Raw genomic sequence first — 14,770 nt, 5'->3', positions numbered from 1 at the left:
CAGAACCAGTCCTGCTGGATAGACCTGTAAAGCCAACTGCTCAGGAAGAAGAGGCAGAAGAATTGTCAAATTCAAGTCCAGCCTAGACATTTTAGACCCTGCCTACAACGAAAAAAAAATGTTAATGGGGTTTGGGGATCAGGGAGGAGCATGAAGGAGCCATGGTGGCTCACATCTATAATTCCATTTGGGTAGCTGAGGCTGGGGAACTGCTATGAGTTGGAAGCCAATTTGGGATAGCTTGAGTTCCAGATCAACCTAGGCTTCCGAGTGAGACTACTTCTAGAAATAAAAAGTAATACCAACTTGTAATCCCACATCTAGGCAGGCATAGGCCAGAGGATCCAGAGTTTTTTTTTTTGTTCCCCCCCCCCCCCCCCCCCCGGAGCTGGGGACCGAACCCAGGGCCTTGCGCTTCCTAGGCAAGCGCTCTACCATTGAGCTAAATCCCCAACCCCCGGATCCAGAGTTTAAGGTCACCTCCAAACTACTTGAGACCCTGTTTCAAACCTTCCCACACCAACCCCAGAAAAGGTAATGATTGCAGCACTTAGAGCACTTAGAGGAGAAGCAAGTTTCTGATCCTTATCACCAAATAAACCAGGTGTCACACAAGCCTGTTTGATATCCCGGCCCTCTGAAGGTATCGGAGGGGAGGATCAGGAATTCCAGGCCAGCTTGTGGTACATAAAACGCCCCACCCACAACCAAAAAAGTAAAGGGGAAGAGTATGTCACACTACTTAAGAGTAAACCCATCATTCTCAGAGAGCTCATGGGCTGATGGCTATGGTGACAAGAACAAAAGGCTCTCCAAACGCAGCTGGCTTTTTTCTTTTTCTTTTTTTTTTTAATTATTCAATGCAGGAGCCCAGCCCATGGAATAAGCACCTCCCATACTCAGAAAGAGTCTTCTGTCCTCTGTTAATCTTCCCTGTAAACTCCCTCATAGTCACAACCAGAGCATATCTAGCTCCTAGGCGGTTGTTAACCCAAGTTGACAGTGAAGATTAACCATCCCAGAAGCCAACTCTATTTGTGGGGTTTTTATTTTCTTTTTGGTTTTTTTGGGGGGTGGGTAGGTGGAGGGATGGTTGTTTTGGTTTGATTTGATTTTTTCAAGACAGACTCTGTGTAGCCTTGGCTGTCCTGGAACTAGTTTTGCAGACCAAGCTGGTCTCAAACTCATAGAAATCGGACTGCCTCTGCCTCCCAAGTGCTGGGATTAGAAGCAGGTGTGCTGCCACCACCACCTAGAAACCATCACTATTGTAACAGTAAAAATGGAAGCAACTTTAATATCCTTGAAGGGTTATACAAAGTGCCTCACCCCTCCGCAGTGGTGACACTGCTGATAAAACCCTCCCTAAACTGACAATGTCCTAAATCAACTGCCACAACCATGAAGTCTTAAGTTCAAATACCAGGGCCCACATAAAAGCTGGCTGTACAGCAAGGGTATATATACAATCTAAACACTTCCAAACAGACAGAGACGGGCCAGCTAGCCTTGTGTAACAGCAAAATAAATAAATAAATAAATAAATAAATAAATAAATAACCTCGTGGAAGGATTGGAAACCCAAATCATCTCCTGAGCTCCATAAGCACCTGGTTGTGTGCACACCCCATTCACAGGCATAAATGGACACACACACATTGTATAAACAATAAATATAGAAATAAAAGCAAAAGCAAGAGTCCTTGAGTCAAACACGTTCAGTATACAAATTCACCCAGACACAAAAGTAATTATAAGACATCTGCTAGATAACAAACATTTTTATTTTGTCACTATAGTGGAATTATTTTTAAATAGTGAATTAGAAATAGTTTCTTTTACAAAAAAGGTTTGCAACATGACTTTTCAAAAATATATTCACTTCATAAACATTTTCTACAGGGCAGAAACATGAACTAAATACCTTTTACTTAATTTATAAAACAGAACAGATACATTTTCAAAGTGCTTCTATAGCCACTGCACCTCACCTCCCAAAAGCTGAATAGAACAGCTCTGAATAGAAGAGGGGTCATCTTACAAGGAAACTGAGTTACCGCCACTGAGTGACTGACTTTACTAGCAGCAGAATCAAACATGAGACTGTTTCTCATGCTTCTTCACCTAGTTATAAATAACATACAACCTCGGAGTCTTCATTAAAATAAACATAGGTATGACAGGAGGGCGAAGGTGAAAAGCAAGCAGTTCCCAAATACCAGTGGCTTACAAGATCTCCAACTGAAGGAGTAAGCCTAAGGAGTCCTTTGCCAACTGTCTTGCCTCTGTAGTCCTGAACTTGAGAGATGAGTCAAGCATTGCTGAGACACTGGCTGAAGGTCTTTTAAGAAGTGGAAATTTGTAGAAAACTGTCTGCAAATATGACTGACAGATGATAACTCTGGAAAACACCATGGGTGCTATACCCCTTTGTCCGTTGTGGAGGAATAAAAGCTTTTGGGGCAAGCATCTCTTAGGGTGGTAATCAACACGGGCTCTCTGGAACCACAAAACCACCCAAATCCTTGGGTCACGTACAAGATGTTCCACTTCATAGCCCTCTGACTAAGCAGTCTCAAAGAGGAGGAGTACTTCCTGGAGTTTGGTGTCTGTGTAAGTTGATGTCCCCCTGCCCCCCTCCCTGCAACTTGACTCTGATGAAACAATGTTTCCTTCTGTTCAGGCTGACATTTGGGTTGTATGGATCTCAACCGAACTTGGGCAGTCAAAGACCTCTTCCTTGACTGGACATTTGTCTATCCAGTTGAGAATAAGGGTCTTCAGATGTGCTCTGGTCATCAGGGTCCAAAAAGCTCAACGCTGTCCAGTTTCTCTTCTTTATACAGTAGGATGTTCTCCATCAGTCTCCTTTTGGCCTCATTGATCTCAATTTTCCATGAAGTCTCTGTAGCTGATGTTCAACAGAAAACAGAAAAAGAGTAGCTTCAGCAAGTGTCACTATTAAAATTCCTTGAACAAGGATTGATCAGAGTCTCATGCCAAGTTTGTGACACAGGCCCAAACACAAGCAGCATGTCATGGCTTCTGCCTTTGCAGGGAAGTCTGCACCCTCCCCCACAGACTAACACCCCAACTCCCCCAACCCCCACCACACGGTTACACCCTTTCCACAAAGAAGCTTCCATATTCCTCCACAGATAAGGGATAAGTGTGGCCATCAACAATAATAACAGCTGTTTTGTTATGAAATATAACGTGGTGAGGGGTACCTGGAGGGTCCATGCCAAGGCATCCCCCTGAGAAATTACACCAAGCAAAAAATCTGGTATAAGGGGATTTATTTGGGAGAAGGGAGAGGAGTGGGGTTCTGGAGAAGATATAGAGGCAGACAAGTGGACATGTAGATGGGCAGACAGACAAACAGAGCAGAGCCATAAGGGCAGAGAGAGGATGGGCCACAGAGAAGGACAGAAAGAGAAAGAGAGGAGGGGGGCTGTCTGGAAACACATGGGAACAGAGAGAAAGAGAGATGGAGTGGTGGGCCGTCCTTTTATACACAGCCCATATCTGAAGCACCTGGCTGTTAGGTCCCTGGGAGGAACCAGATGGAGTCACCTGTGAGCTAACGTCCCTCTTCTCCCTCTTCTTTTGTTTCATTAAAATATGGAACTAGGAAGGGGTGATGGTGGGGCAGGAGTCAGGCAGTGTGCTCTTTTGACTACTTCCTATGGATTGAGGTAATGTCATAATAGGGGACCCTAAGAGAACAGGGATGCTGGCCAAGTTCTGGGATGGATGGCTATTTCCCTGATGTCTAGGCCGTGGGACCATTTGAGGGAAGAAATGTGCAGGCCCAGTTGAAGCAATCTGAGAGACAGGACCAGAGCACCCCTGAGTAGCTGCTCTGGCAGACTTGGACCATGTGAGATCTGTCACATAGCATGACATATAGTCATGTCCCTTAGATCATAACAGCTTCTAAATTCTCCTTCTCCTCAAAGAAGCAGTCAGAGCCTAGACCACCAACGAGTCACCTTTATAAGGTCTGGTAACACTTCATTAAAAAGGCCTCAACTTTTATTTCACTAGGAAGCCTGGCATGTTTGGACCCAAGTGCCAGTGATGGAGCAGGGTGTCTTTAGATGTGATTGGTAAGGATGAAGAGGCAGGCAAGAGGGACCACACAAGGTCCTACTGGGTTTCAAGAGAAGTGGTTTCAAGTCCAACAGGTACGTGCCACACAGTGTGTTTTTATAAACCACTCTAGGAGGACATAATAGCACATCCCTGCAATCCCAAAATAAATAGACACAGGTTCACAAGATGGCCCAGGTGAAACTCGGTCTCGAGCCCTTTTTTTCCTTTGCTGTGCGTGTGTGCATGCACACATGTACCTACATGGGATGTGCATGCATGACAAGGTATGTTTGTAGAGGTCAGGGCATCGATCCTCTCCTTCTACCATGTGATCAACTAGGATCATAGTCAGGTTGTTAGGCTCGGAAGCCTGCACCTTTACCTGCTGGCCATCTTACCAGTCCTGTAATCCCAGCACTTGGGAGGTCAGGAGTTCAAGGTCATCCTCAGCTACATAGGAAGGTCCATATTATTCTAGGCTACATGAGACACACACTGTCTCAAAATGTATACATATAAGTATACATATACATACCATTAGGCCTATATCCAGTCCCCAACACCACAAAAATGCATATGTAAATACATCAAAAAATTAAAATTTTGGGGACTGGAAGGATGGCTTATCAGTTAAGAACACTTGCCGCTTGCTCTTCCAAAGAGCGCAGGTTCGATTCCCAGCACCCACGTGGTAGCTCATAATCATCTGCAGCTCCGGTTCCCGGATATCTTGCCTCCTCGAATTCTGTACATATGTAGTGCACAGATATACATAGAGACAGAACACCCACACACATAAAATAAGATTTTAAACTTTAAAAATAAGTAAATATCACTCTCTCTGGATCCTGGAAGAGGAAGTAATGAACCAGAGGCAAGAGTGGAGCAAGGCTGAGGAAAGCCCCACGACTGTCCTAGCAGATGGGCAGTCCCTGTGACCAGAGTGCAGTACAGAGATGGAGGTGTGAGAGGCATAGGAGGTGACTGAGTAGTCAGAAACAAAGTCACTGGTGAGCTGAACTTCCTCTTTGTGTATCCGCTGTGCAGTGAAAGCATGAATAACTAAGGAAAACCGTGAGTCAGGAAAAGGGGGGAGGGGTGGCCTAAGTCAAGGTCACAGAAGTAATTCTGCATGGGCACCACCTCACCCTTCCAAGCTTACCTTCCTGAGGTGGCTGTGGGCCTGCACAAGCCTCGGAGGAGGAGTCAGCCTCCTGCCTCCCACTGGTAGATGGCTGTGCTGTCCCATTTCCCATGGATGGTGGAGGGGAGGAAACCCTTGCACATGACACCACCATAACAGAAGAGGGGACACTGAGGCTGGAATTGTCAACGTCATCCGTTTCCTCTGGGGTATTAGAAGATGAGCCCGTATCCTCAGAAACCCTGCTCCAGGGGAGGGACAGCTGCCCTCTGAGCTGCTCCTCTACCCCAGCCATGGAGACTCGTGCCTGGGAGGAGGAGACAGACAGCAGCTGATCAGACACTGATATTAAAGCTGAAGGGGCTCCAGCAGGCATAAGCATGGTGAACTGGGCCCCTCCCCCAGCATAGCAAACTCTGCAGACAGGTTTTGCTCTTTTACCTCGTTTTTCCTCTCTCTTGCTAAAGACCATTACGTTCCTAAAGCTAGCCCTGGAGGTCTATTCCCTTATTTGGTCACTGACTCATTCCTGAGACAAAAACGCCAAGGTCCAACAATCAAAATTCATTTTTTGGCTAATATGTCCAATCAGGATTTACCAAATCACCCTAGCAGACACACACACACACGTTTTTCCCCCTAAAAACCCCGACTCCTGCGAAAACACCCTCTCTAGCTTCTCTTGTCTGCTTGCTTGTCTTGCTGCTACTGCTGCTTTGCAACCTCTCCCACCCCTCACCCCGTTTGCTCTGGGGAAATAAATCTCATTTGTGCTGAGCACATGGTCTTGTGCCCATACCCGTCCTTTCAAAAGCTGAAGGCCACCACCTGGTCTCCTGGGGGCTATAATCAAATGCCTGCTGCAGTCAAAGAAAGGGCACCCTGCCTTAAAGAGACCTGAACTGAGAGCCACAGGTAAATGGGTGAGCCCAGGGGGTCCAATCACTGCACCCCAATCTCTGATGGCTGTGACTAGGCCAGCTGTGGACAGGTGTCTGCATGTGTCTCCTTGAGTTTTCTGCACAGCCTTGGGTGTGTATGCTAGGCAAACATGCTACAAGGAACTACATCCAGGCCTTCTCTTTTGACTCCTTATGTCTGAGCTAGGAGCTCATTACATTGTATCCAGGCCTCAAACTCACTAAACCCTAAGCTGCCTTTAAGCAGCTGCTTCAGCTGCTGTGTCAGTGTCCCAAGTAGCAGACCAGCACTACTGCTCACCATATATACCACTCACCCTTAGTAAGAAAATTTCATTTCCTCAGTGTCTTGCAAAAAAATTCAGTGTACAGGCTGGCAGGATAGCACAGCAGGTAAATGTGCCTGCTGCCAAGAGGGACAATCTGAGTTCAACCCCCAGGATCCATATGGTAGAAGGAAGAGAAATAACTCCTGGAAGTTGTTCTTTGGCCTTGACATCTGTGTCATGGCATAGGTACATGTACACATGTACGTACACAAGTATATATACAAACATACTCTACTTCTAAATTTAATTTTAAAATTCACTCTGTAGACAAGGCTGGCTTCAAACCCATAGACATCCGCCCGCCTCTGACGCCCAGGCGCTGGTAGAGTAAAGCAGTGTGCCACCACACCCAGCTAATTTTTTTTTTTTTTTGAGCTGGGGACCGAACCCAGGGCCTTGTGCTTGCTAGCCATATAAATTTTTATAAACACAAAAATCTTGGAATCTAAAAGGGTGAAAGAAGCCTGTAGTTCTAGAACTTGAGAAACATGCAGCATCAGGAATGCACGGCCACTTTGCTAAGCATGAAGTTCAAAGCCAGCCAGAACTACAAGAGACAGCTTCTGAAAAACAAACAAGCAGACAGATACTAAAGCCAGGGCAGTGATCATACGCATAATCCCAGAATCTAGGAGATTGAGGCCGGTGAACTGCCTCAAGTTCAAGGCCACCATGAGCTACAGTGTGAGATCCTGTCCCCAAAAAGATAAAAGTTAAAGCAAGGGGAGGGAAGATGAATCCACCCTAGAAAGGCACATCCTAGTGAGCCTCGGGAAACTGGGTCCCATGCACAGACTCTGCATGGTGGAAGGAAAGAACTGACTCTCACAAGTTCCTGCAGAACCTCCATGTACAGGTACACACAGAACACATAACAAAGAAATAAGCCAATGCATGGCAGAGTAGCCCAGTGCACTAGATAGACCCTGCAGAGTTTGCAGGCCGTGGATCTTTCAAGCCAGGTTGTGCTACACTGTGATAGGCTGAAATGTCCTCTCCCCTTTAGCTCACATGGCAAATGGCTTATCCCCCAAGATCTGGTTCAAATATCAAGTCTCCAGATAAATGTGCAATTAGATACCCAAGAAGCATTTGCCATGCTGAGGACTGCAGTCTGAAGCTTCCTCTGAAGCTCTGTGTAATGCATGGGGTATGCAAAAACTGATGAGTGCATTTCTCAGTCATGTTTTTAAAAGAAAGGGAGATAGGGCTGGAGGGCTGGCTTAGAGGTAATGAGTCCTCACTGCTCCTGCAAAAGACCTGAGTTCGGCTCCCAGAACCCAGATGAGAGAGCTCACAGATACCTCTGACTTCAGCTCCAGGAAACCCAACATTCTGACGTCCTTTGGCATCCAAATACGACAGACAGACAGACAGACAGACACACACACACACACACACACACACACACACAGAATCTTTTCAAAATGGTGGGGGGAGAGGAACTAAGCAAATGGCTCATTGGTTAAAAGCACTGGCAGCTTCTCCAGTGGACCAAGTTTCAATTCCTAGCACCCACACAGCAGCTCGCAACTGTCAGTGACTCCAGGGGACCTGATGCCCTCTGCTGGTCTACACAGCACCAGGTACAAAAGTGAAGCACAGCCATACATGCAGGCAAGATACCCACACATGAACAAAATAAAATAATAATAAAAAGGAAGAGAGAATGTAAAAGTGTGTCCTCTTCTCTTAACCTTCTTTCTCTGACTGGAAAGCAGATGCAATGGATTGGGCAACCAATTGAGCGACAATTCACCTTGAATCCCGAAACGAAAGCTTTTTAGCCAGCATGGTTGGCCACTGCAGGCCTGGTTACCTGCACCTAGACCGTCAACCCAAAGGCAGCAAACCCGTCTTGCTGAAAATCAGTGTATTTTGCCATCTCCTCATTATGGTCCCTTTACCCAAGCCCTAACTGATACACTGAACAGTTATATACATTGTATATATATACATTGATGGAATGGAATGAAAGAAAGTGAGTGGCTGGGGGCCGCGGGGGTGGGGGGTTGTTCCTTAGAATACATCTGATTGTCTCTGCTTGTGTACTGCTCTTCTGAAATCCTTAGTGACCTGAAAGTCCTGCTGGGCCTCTAGAGTCCTCTAAGCCTGAGCTTAGTGTCCCGCCCAGCTTGATGCAGAGTCCAGTCACACGCCGACCCGGTGAGCCACACAGACAACTCTCATGCAAAGACCAGGAAGTCCAGAACAGCAGGGCAGGAATGGCTTGCTCAGATGGACTGGTCCTCTGTACTTAGTGAGAGGACTTCCGGCACTCATCACAGCTCAGCTTAGGACTACAACATGGGCCATTTCAAGCCATTCTCTCCAAAAGGGTGGATACATTGCCACAGGACAGTTACAGACCAGAAGAAAAAGCAGACCAAGGGAAGACAAGAAGAGATTGGCTCCCACAAGAGGCTCCGACCAGATACTCACCCTAAGGGTCCCCCATGACCTACACAGCAACCCTGATTTCTAAGTTCCATTCTGCGCTCCCTGCAGCCCAGCCAGACACCTACCCTCAGGGCCCCACATGACCCACACAGCAACCCTCATGACTACAATGGCTCCTGTAGTTTTGCTGTGGACAATCAAGGCTAAACTTGACATATTGCATCACCAGCACGTGAGGCTTTCTAGGTAAGGCAGCAGGCAGCAGAGAGCTCACCTCCTCCAGGCTGGCCTCCCGTCTCCGCAGGCAGACGCTCACAGCGGTGGCCCAGGTTTCCGCGCAGGCCTCAGGCAGTAGCCCTGCCTTCCTCTCCAAGTGCTTCTGGCAGATCTCTTTCACCACCACCTTCCCCATGCTGGTCTTCCTGGAGTGGACTGAGGAAGTATTGCTGGGAATCTCACTGAGAAGCAAATCCTTCTGTGGGAGGAGAGGGAGGAAGTCCAGGTGAGATGCCGGGTGTGGCAAGACATCTTAAAAGGCACAAACAAGGGGTTGGGGATTTAGCTCAGTGGTAGAGTGCTTGCCTAACAAGCACAAGGCCCTGGGTTCGGTCCCCAGCTCCAGGAAAATAAAATTAAAAAAAAAAAAAAAGCACAAACAAGTTCAGCTCCCAAGCACCTGAGAATGCACACGGCATTGCCGAGGATATCCACGGCCACATCTGTAGTGGCTTAGCCTGTCCCAATCAGAAAATGGAAACACGAAATGCCTCTTCCTGGGTAGGTATAACAGAAATACAAGTCCAACAATGGAACCACAGCACAAAATAGGACGCCAGACAGAAAAACATTCAATAGCCCATTTCCGACAAATAAATGCCGTCCGTTGGTAAAATATATGCATAGAAAATATATGCATAGCACTTAGCCACGTGCCTAGCACTTACAGTTTAATCTTTTTAAAAGATTTTCATTTTTATTTATTTATTTGTAGATATGTGTGTCTGTGTGCGGGTACGTATGCTTGAGTACAGTACCTGCAGAAGAGGGTATCAGATCCTCTGGAGCTGGAGTTACGAGATCCGGGTACTAAGCCACTGGATGTGGGTTCTGGGAACCAAACCCAGGTCCTCTGCATTATGCGTTATTAACCACCTATCTCTCTAGCCCCAATGGAATTGTATTGTTTTTAGGGTTTATTTTTATTTGTGTGTGTGAGTGTACGTTTGTCTCGTGTGTGTCTGCAGAAGCCAATAGGCAGCATCGGATCCCCTGCAGCCTGTTATGAATCTTGTGGTGAACGAGGACAAAAGGCAACAGGTCGTGAAGGTCACCCCTGACTGCACCCACCCTGAGGAGGGGATCTGAGTCACAGGCACCACCAACTACACGCAGCTTCTCCAAGAGGATCAAAAGGAAGTGGGGAGGACTGGGGACCTAGGGAGAGGGGTTGTAACCATCAGCCGGAGCAGAGCAGGATCACAGGGGAGTCAGAGGGGCCTCTTTCAAACGGGCATTTGAAACAGTCTTACCAAGATATAAGCAAGAAGGGAAACAAACAAAACAAAACAAAGGAAGTGAGGTTGCTGTTCGGGTCTAACAACAAAAGTACCAGAAATTCCACCACCTCCGACGGGAGCAGGAGGAGTGAGGAGGGAGAAGGTAAGCTCATTTATGGGGTCATAGTTCAGCTGGTGCACTGCTTCTATAGCATGTGTAAAGCCAGGCAGACAGAGAACAGAGGTGTGTGCCTTCAATCTTAACACTCCGGAAATGAAGGCAGAAGGATCAGGAATTCAATGTGTTGTATCAAACTGCTGTATACTTGATATATATCTATATCTATATATCTATCTACATATATATATATCAAATCACTGCTATATATCTATATGCATATACATATGTACCTATTCATAATTACATATTATAAGACGCACAGCATTTTAAAGCTGAGTGTGACAACATGCACCTGTCACCCCAGCACTCTATAGCAACTGAGGAAGAGGTCTGTAAATCCAAGGCTAGACTCAGTTACTTAGTGAGGCTTGGTTTTGCCACCTAAAAGTCGTCCCTACCTCGTCCCTGTCCCTTGGTCCATTCTAGTCACTCACTCAGCCATCCCTTCCTCTACAAGGCCTTCTCCAGGCTCTAAACACAACTGGCGGAAGAAAAAAAAAGTCAAGGAAATGATTCCTAATGATATTCTGCTCTGCTCGTAGATCAGTGCCTGCCCAACTATCACCAGAAAGGCCTCATCCAGCAACTGATGGGAACAGATGCCCGACATTAGGCTGAGCCAGGGGAACCCCACAGAAGAGGGGGAGGAAGTACTGTGGGAGCCAGAGGGGTGGAGAATACCATGAAAACACAGTTCACAGGACCGAAGCAAGAGTCACCAACCCAACATGGGTTTGAGCTAGGCCCTAAGCACATACCTTTGAGTTATGTAGCCTGGTGTTCTTGTGGGTCTCCTAACAGTGAGGGATGTCTCCGACTCCTTTGTCTACCCTTGGGACCCTTTTCCTCATACTGTGTTGCTTCATCCAGCTTTGATGTGACTGCTTGTGCCTGGTCTTATTAAATCATGCAGATATACTCTTACTATATCGTGTTTGGTTGATATCCCTGGGAACCCCGCTAGGATTTTTTTTGTTTTGTTTTCCCAAGGGAAATTGAGGAGGAGTGGACCGGGGGAGAGAGGACTTGAAGGAATGGGGGAGGGGAAATGCAGTCATGTATGTAATGTAAAAGAAAAATTAAAAACAATTTAAAAATTAAAAACTAGGCAGGTATGGTGTCATAGGCCCATGGTTTCCGCTACACAGGAAACTAAGGCAGGAGGACTGCTTGAGCCCAGGAGTTCAAGGCTCACTGGGCGATATAATGATATTTTATCTCAGAGGGAGAAATAAAAATGTAAGCCCCACTGTGCCTGTTTCCCCAACCAATGAGTAGGTGGTTTCAGGATCTGGGCAGGATCTAGGAACACAACATGCCCGACCCATCAGGGATTCAATACCTGGGAGTGAAGACCGCTAAGGCTGTCACTTCTGGCGCTCACTCAGTTCCTGTGTGAACTTTTTTTTTTCTTTTTCTTTTTCTTTTTTTTCGGAGCTGGGGACCGAACCTAGGGCCTTGCGGTTGCTAGGCAAGCGCTCTACCACTGAGCTAAATCTCCAACCCGCTGTGTGAACTTTTAACTATTTATCTTTGGGGAAACTTAGTGGCGGTTGAGGAAGGGAAAATCAGCATGTAACAGTTGAAGGCCCTGAGTGGTTTGCAGAGAAAGAGAGACAAGTTACCACAAAGGGATCCAGAAACAGTTCCCAGAGCCCAACCCTTGCGACTCTCCAGAAGGAGAGATCTTATCCGTAGCCAGCAGTGAGAGAAGCTGCCACTAGCAGTGAGTTCACAGTGTGGGGAGCTTGACTATTGTCAGGGCTGTGCACAGGCTAGGACAAAGCATTCTTGACAGAAGCGTCAACCATGAGCCAACTCCCAAGGCCCAGGAAATTTGAAGAAAAATTAGAGCAACTAGTGAGTGAAACCACAGGACAAAATGACAAGGAGTGTGTGGGGGACAAACCACCCACTTGATTAGAGCATGCAAGGACTCACCAAAGAAATGGAAGGCAGGCTGAGACAGAGGAAGAAGCTCACTCAGAGGGCTGCGGCTGACTGTGTGGCACAAGTCTGTAATCCCAGAACTCAAAAGGCAGGAGGTTGACCGAGAATTCAAAGCCAGCCCCCACCCCCAACACACACCCAAAAAGAGAAAAATAAAAGGAAAAAAGGAGAAAACTAAGGCTAGAATGAGGCTTAGCAGTTGCGTACACACACACAGGCAGCGTCAGCTGTACTTCTAAAGTGGCCGTGTGGGAAGATGTGACAGACACCGAGAGCTCTGGACTGAGGCCTGAGAACTTCGTATGTGGTGGGCAAGGCTCCCCCTGCCCACACGAATGTATGCCCAAGGACACCAGCCAACCCACCAGAAGTGACTGGATCTCTTACCAGGTAAACTGGACTGCGGTCCTTGTCCATTGCAGGGATGCCGGTGAGAACCTCGGCCAATACCTGGATGGGTGGATAGGAGAGAACACAGAGTTAGCATGATCTATTCACAGTCAGCAAAAGATTTAGACAATGACAAAGGCTTCATCTTTTCTGTTGTTATTATTATTACTATTACATTTATTCATTGAGAGAGAAAGAGAGAGAGAGAGAGAGAGAGAGAGAGAGAGAGAGAGAGAGAGAGTTGGTATTCATGTGCCATGGCACTTGTGTGGAGGTCAGATAGCAACTTGTGGGAACTGAAACTCTCCTTCCACTAGGTGGATCCCAGGACTAGAACTCATGTAGTCAGGCTAGGCAGCAAGCACCTTTACCCACTGAGCCATCTTGACAGCTCCTGTTGTGGTTTATCCTGGAGTTATTTGTATTCTGATGCTAATTCCACTGCCCTAAGGACCGCTGCCTAATCACGTACTCAGGAATCAGCTGACTTCACCAGAACCTTCTCCCCATTGTATCTGTAAAGTACAGGTGAGGGGCAGGTACAGGACAGAAGGAGGCCTATCATTGGAGGAGAAGAAAGGATGGGTGGGAGAGAAGTTTGAAGGAAGAGGAGGAGACTGGAATGGAAAGGACAAACAAGAGGGGGGGGAGAGAGGGGGGGCAGAGAGAAGGCGTGGAGGACAATATGGCGGGTGACGTTAAGATTCCATGATGTACCTTTACAAGTTGTCACAAATGTTCTTAAGGGATGGATGGTACTGGGCTTTGTATGATTAAGTGGGCAATTATATCTTACCAATTGGGTCAAAGATTATTGTGTAGTATGTTCTTTTATGTTCTTTTATTTGAGTGTAGCAAAGTGTGTGGTGGCAGGAGACACTGGGCCGCCGAGGAATTGGGATGTGTTTCCACCAAGATATTTTTATTTTTTGTATTTTACAATAACAAGCCCCCTTTTCTTGTTTGTAAGAGAGGCTCTTTAGAAGTTACTCTGCAGCTGAGGGTGGCCCTCAGTTCCTAATTCTCTTTCCACACCACTATTTTCTCCCTACTTCATTCACCCACAAGGAGCACAGTCCTGAGCCAACATCCAGGTGGGAAACTGTGACATGTATCTGTGCAAGGAGCAAGCCTGCCTTCCTGGGATTCTCAGCAGTGTAAAGAAGCAGGAATGAACCAGGTGATGGTGGTGTCCGCCTTAAATCCCAGAACTTGGCAGAGGCAGGTGGATCTCTCTGCATTCAAGGTCAGTCTGATCTATAGGGCTAGGATAGCCAAAGCTAATGAAAGAAACTCTGTCTCAAAAAACAAGAAACAAAAAACACAAGAAACAAAACACACACACACACACACACACACACACACACACACAAAATAAACAAAAAGCCACAGAAGTGGGAGATAGGCACAGAAGCCTGGATTCCCAGTTTCACTCTGCACAAGAAGTGAGCCCCAGGGCTGGGAACTGAAACTTGGGGGCCAGAGTCTGCATGTGTCACGTGGGGTAGAGCAGCTATGCTGCAGGATGAACAGCAATCCTTCGTGTCAAGTCTCTCCCACATCCTCCTACAAGTTAGAGCAGCTAGCCACAGGCTAGGCACTGAGGTGACCCTGCTCTTAGGGTAATGAGGAGCATGCAGGCAACGGCCAGGAGAGGGCAGCACAGAGCGCACCACAGAAAAGGGTCTGCAGCCAATCGAAAAGGGGCAGCCAGCAAGGTCCTTGCAGGAAGGGAGAAATAGAGGAAAACAAATTAGGAGATCGATGTCTACTCTTTTTCAGCCATGTGATTCTGGAAGGAACAAGTCCCTGACAAGGGTCACTTAGTGGTCATAAAAACACTGAAACACAGTGGGCAAGAT

General features: G+C 46.9%; 1 protein-coding gene across 3 annotated transcripts in view; it reads right to left on the bottom strand.

Moving 5' to 3' along the window:
* Window positions 1-1,763: 1,763 nt before the first annotated feature.
* Irak2 (interleukin-1 receptor-associated kinase 2) overlaps window positions 1,764-14,770 on the bottom strand; it is a 56,508-nt gene continuing 43,501 nt past the window's right edge. For 2 of the 3 annotated variants that reach the window (XM_039107858.2, XM_063286304.1), the window contains exons 9-12: window positions 12,906-12,968; window positions 9,166-9,366; window positions 5,261-5,549; window positions 1,767-2,911 (exon numbers count right to left, since the gene is read on the bottom strand). In XM_039107858.2, coding sequence (XP_038963786.1) covers window positions 2,799-2,911; window positions 5,261-5,549; window positions 9,166-9,366; window positions 12,906-12,968 — 666 coding nt within the window. In that variant the 3' untranslated portion in view covers window positions 1,767-2,798. Of the gene's footprint in view, window positions 2,912-5,260; window positions 5,550-9,165; window positions 9,367-12,905; window positions 12,969-14,770 lie in introns of all 3 variants that reach the window. The other variant, NM_001025422.1, reaches the window with a different exon arrangement.

The sequence above is a fragment of the Rattus norvegicus genome, chromosome 4 (assembly GCF_036323735.1).
Source record: "Rattus norvegicus strain BN/NHsdMcwi chromosome 4, GRCr8, whole genome shotgun sequence".
NCBI classification, from domain to species: domain Eukaryota; kingdom Metazoa; phylum Chordata; class Mammalia; order Rodentia; family Muridae; genus Rattus; species Rattus norvegicus.
Note: the sequence above shows the minus strand (reverse complement) of the source record. Positions and strands in the feature narration are given on the sequence as shown.